The sequence below is a fragment of the Babylonia areolata genome, chromosome 21, assembly GCF_041734735.1.
Source record: "Babylonia areolata isolate BAREFJ2019XMU chromosome 21, ASM4173473v1, whole genome shotgun sequence".
NCBI lineage: Eukaryota > Metazoa > Mollusca > Gastropoda > Neogastropoda > Buccinidae > Babylonia > Babylonia areolata.
In genome coordinates, this window is record NC_134896.1 from 7750942 (window position 1) to 7755941 (window position 5000).

At 43.2% G+C, this 5000-nt stretch overlaps 1 protein-coding gene across 4 annotated transcripts in view; it reads left to right on the forward strand.

The window, feature by feature from the left end:
• LOC143295979 (uncharacterized) overlaps positions 1-5000 on the forward strand; it is an 88089-nt gene that overhangs the window by 60723 nt on the left and 22366 nt on the right. For 3 of the 4 annotated variants that reach the window (XM_076607693.1, XM_076607692.1, XM_076607695.1), the window contains exons 2-4: positions 1086-1282; positions 3166-3224; positions 4488-4607. In XM_076607693.1, coding sequence (XP_076463808.1) covers positions 1168-1282; positions 3166-3224; positions 4488-4607 — 294 coding nt within the window. In that variant the 5' untranslated portion in view covers positions 1086-1167. The remainder of the gene's footprint in view (positions 1-1085; positions 1283-3165; positions 3225-4487; positions 4608-5000) is intronic. The other variant, XM_076607694.1, reaches the window with a different exon arrangement.

Consider the following 5000-nt stretch of genomic DNA (forward strand, 5'->3'; position numbering starts at 1 on the left):
CGTCATCTCAAACAACTTGAAATCCAACTTGTATGGTACCATTCAGTCTTTGCTCTTCAGCTTCGTTTTTGCATCGTTGTTTTCTGCAGCCACTCCGAACTGAAGTATTATTTTGATCTGTTTATTAAGGAACTGGTTGGTAACAAGAAGAGGAAAATGCTAAGTGGATTTCCCAAACCAGTTGACAATTTTTGTTCTGTTCAATCTTCTTATTGCATAAAATGAAAACAAACATAATGCATGTGAAATACACACACACACACACACACACACACACACACACACACACACACACAACCGCAAAATACAACTGACATCGACAAAAGATTGATCGTCGCGAAAGATTGGAAAATCAAAAGAATATAACTGATCCAATAGTAAAACCTCTAAGGAATTTAGAATGTGGGCAAGTTCTGTTCTTTCATTCATTCATTTATCCATTCGCTTGTTTGTTTAAACAGACAGGGTTGGGTTACGCTGGTTAGCGCGTAGGGTTATGCTGCTGGTCAGGCATCTGCCTTGGCAGATGTGATGTAGCGTATATGGATTTGACCTAACGCAGTAACGCCTCCTTGAGCTACTGATACTGATACTGAGACGTGGCTAGACACAACTATACCCATTTGTTCCTTAATTCTGGGACCCATACGCGAAATGTCCGTGCGTTTACAAAGCATGCATAGGCCTGTTATAATTTATTAGAAACTACATGTTGCCTGTAATCAACCCATCTAAGGCATTATACGATGCGAAATTACCGATATCTAGAACAGACACTTGTCGCCTAATGCCGTCATTGGTTTTCGTTTACCTTTGCAAAGTTTGGGGGGACCGAAAGGCTAATTGGCACAAAATCAATGAACGTGTTATTGCAGATGATTTTTAGAGCAGGCAAGATGGCTGCAGTTTGGTTAAGCGACTGATTCTGCATCAAGATTCAGTGGGCTACAATAACGCTCAAAATAGAAAGAGAAAACCACTGAAAACGGGTTACATCTCTAAACTTCATCCATGCACGAAAATTGCCGTTGAAATGGGTCCCAGACGTTAGTTAAGGTCACTACAGTAGGACCTGTTTGTTGCAGACCTCGGAGCGACGGGATACCACAACGGGAAAGATGCTGTTAGTGACGGTGTTCGCATTGTCGGCCAAAACAAGTCAGTGAAATGGCAAGACGCCGCAGTGTGGCGCCACTTCCACTGTGGGAGCAGACGACATGTTGGGTGCTGGGTGTGACAGGCATTTTGTATGGCATTTATCGGGTACATCTCACGTCTATACGTAAGTGTTTGTTTGATTGTTTTTTTCGTCTGAAATAACGTTAGTTTAAATCATTACGAGGTTTTGTTATTCTTTAGTTTGTCCTTTTTTTTTTCTTTTTTACTCTAGGCCTACCATTTTGTACTGTTTACAATAATCTGTTCAAAGTCATTGTGTTGTTTTGAACGGGCACAGAGGAAGAGGAGCGAAGTGTTTGAGGGAGAGAGGAGGGAGTTTAAATGGTAAAGCACGGGTGTCCTGTCATATTGGACACACATCCAAAGTAAAATGTCGTCTGTGCTCCTCGTCACCTGCATGAGATCTTAAGTCAGGCGTGTTCCTTGTTATTTGCCATGTACATTTGATTCAGAGCTAATTTTGATCTGTCACACAATATTTGTATTACGTTTGAAATACATGACAATGTATGTCATTCGGGTCTTGATGACAACATAAATCAAAAAGTCAAACATGTTTTGTATTTGCCATCAAGATCACAAAAATACAGAATGGTTCGTATTTGCCATCCAAATAGTCAGACATGGTTATATTTGCTATAAATTCCATCCATAAATACCATCTCCAACCAGCACCTACTCGCCAAGAGCAATTAAAAGAACATGGAAAAACATGGAAAAGACATGATACGGTGATGGAGATGGACTGGACTCGTCATGCGAAGAGAGCAAGGTACGAGGGTCATTCAATAAATAAGGTGAATTTTTCGGTATAAGGACTTCTAATACAGATAGAAGCTTACTTCTTTTTTTTCAACGTAGTCTCCCAGCACTGTCACACACTTTTCCCATCTGTGCACAAGCTTCCGTATTCCCTCAGCGTAAAAATCTTTGGACTGATGTCTCAGCCAGTCGCTCACAACACTTTTGACTTATCGTCACTTTCAAACTTACCTTCGAGTAGCCAAGGTCATCATGGACAATTTTGTGTGCTGTCCCAACAGATAAGCTCAAAGTCCTTGCAATGTCATCCACTGTCACCCTTCTGTCAGACTGAATGAGGTCATTGACTGATTCGATCACCTCAGGAGACCTCACTTCTGTAGGCCTTCCAGGCCTGTCTTCATCCTCAACACTGCTCCGTCCTTCTTTAAACAATTTAGCCCACTTGTCGACATTTTTTCGGCTGAAACATGTGGCACCATACACAGTTGACATTCTCCTATGAATTTCAACTGGTTTGCACCCTTCAGCAACCAAAAACTTGATAAATGACCGCTGTTCAATCCTGGAGCATGCTTCTTGGTCGGCCATCTTTGTTAATCGCCAAAACTCTCAAAGTTTTTTTTAATCTGCAAAACAAATTAAATCCATGTGAAAAAGAAGTAAAACAAAAAAAAAGAAAAAAAAAGTAAGCTTCTATCTGTATTAGAAGTCCTTATACCGAAAAATTCACCTTATTTATTGAATGACCCTCGTAACTTCACCCGGACAGCCCTTCACTGGACACCAGAAGGCAGAGGAAAGCAATGTAACTTCACCCGGACAGCCCTTCACTGGACACCAGAAGGCAGAGGAAAGCAATGTAACGTCACCCGGACAGCCCTTCACTGGACACCAGAAGGCAGAGGAGAGCAAGGTAACGTCACTCGGACAACCCGTCACTGGACACCAGAAGGCAGAGGAAAGCAATGTGACTTCACCCGGACAGCCCTTCACTGGACACCAGAAGGCACAGGAAGGCCAAGTAGAAGGAGAACCCCAGACCCTGAAACACACCTTAGGTACCATTCAGAAGACTGGCCAGAACAGACAAAGAGTGGCGGTTCTTCATTGCAGTCATATACCAGACGGCTCCATGGGCAGAAAGTAAGTAAGTAAGCAAGCAAGTAAGTAAGAAAGAAAGAAAGATGCAGTTACGAAAATGAATGTGACTTTGTCAAACAGGCGTCCAGTCATCTCTGCAATACCTCGACGTAGGCTGGAAGCTTCTGGGTGGGATACAGGTGTGTATGCTGCATTACCAGTGGTGAAAAGATAAATGAACAAATAGATACAAATGTAGAAACCTTTAACCAGCTCTTGGTACAGATGTCAATTTGTAAATTTTGTATTTGTATTTGTATTTCTTTTTATCACGACAGATTTCTCTGTGTGAAATTCGGGCTGCTCTCCCCAGGGAGAGCACGTCGCTACACTACAGCGCCACCCATTTTTTTGTATTTTTTCCTGCGTGCGGTTTTATTTGCTTTTCCTATCGAAGTGGATTTTTCCACAGAATTTTGCCAGGAACAATCCTTTTGTTGTCGTGGGTTCTTTTACGTGCGCTAAGTGCATGCTGCACACGGGACCTCGGTTTATCGTCTCATCCGAATGACTAGCGTCCAGACCACCACTCAAGGTCTAGTGGAGGGAGAGAAAATATCGGCGGCTGAGCCGTGATTCGAACCAGCGCGCTCAGATTCTCTCGTTTCCTAGGCGGACGCGTTACCTCTAGGCCATCACTCCAAATTTACTTCCTTGGCTTTGTTCTACAGTGACATAAGTGTCAGCTCACGGAAAACAAGCGAATAAATCCGTCCACCGAACATTTGAACAAACCACCATAGCTCTTACCTGACTGAACAAAATGCTGATTTGTACTAGCCTTTGTTTGTTTTAAAAGAAGATGATCTTGAAGGAGTACACAAATTCTGTGTTCCCGGACTTAAGTATTCTGACACGAATTACTCTCCTCAGACCACAGTCGAGCTCACAATGTCAATTCAATGTATCAGTCCTGATATTTACAATAATATCCTTATGCAATGCAAAATGTTTCTGTTTATGTCAAATAACGCACGGGAAATATATATATATATATATATATATATATATATATATCTGTGAGGATAGGAAAGAACAAGCACGGGCGATTGTGTTCAACTGATTCAAGGAAGGCGTAAGCAGTATTTGTTCACAAACCAGTAACTTATTGACAGGGATATACATGCATGCGTGGAATGAAAGAAACACGATGCATGTCATTATTCTGTTTTATATTCAGTGTGTGTGTGTGTGTGTGTGTGCTTCTGTGTGTGTGTGAGTGTGCGTGCTTCTGTGTGTGTGTGTGTGTGTGTGTGTGTGTGTGTGTGTGTGTGGGTGCTTCTGTGTGTGTGCGTGTGTATGTGTGTTTGTGTGTGTGTGTGTGGGTGGGTGCTTCTGTGTGTGTGCGTGTGTATGTGTGTGTGTGTGTTGTGTGTGTGTGTGTGTGTGTGTGTGTGTAACAGGACGTGGGTGACTACGAATGGGTGGTGTACAGCACTCACCTATGCTGGTGTCTCCTGCCCATCATATGTGTTCACATCATTGTCTCCCGCCTTCTGTCACGCGTCAACCAGAGGTCTTTGGTGAGGGCTTTCCCCTCTCTGCCTGTCTGTCTGTACTCTCTCTCTGTCTGTCTGTCTGTCTGTCGCTGTCTCTCTCTCTCTCTCTCTCTGTCTGTCTGTCGCTGTCTCTCTCTGTGTCTGTCGCTGTCTCTCTCTCTCTCTGTCTGTCTGTCTGTCTGTATATCTCTCTCTGTGTCTGTCTGTCGCTGTCTCTCTCTCTCTCTCTCTCTCTCTCTCTCTCTCTCTCTCTCTCTCTTTGTATATCTCTCTGTGTGTCTGTCTGTCGCTGTCTCTCTGTCTGTGTGTCTCTCTCTCTATCTCTCTCTCTCTGTATATCTCTCACTGTGTCTGTCTGTCGCGCTCTCTCGCTCTCTCTCTCTCTCTCTCTCTCTCTCTCTGTATATCTCTCTGTGT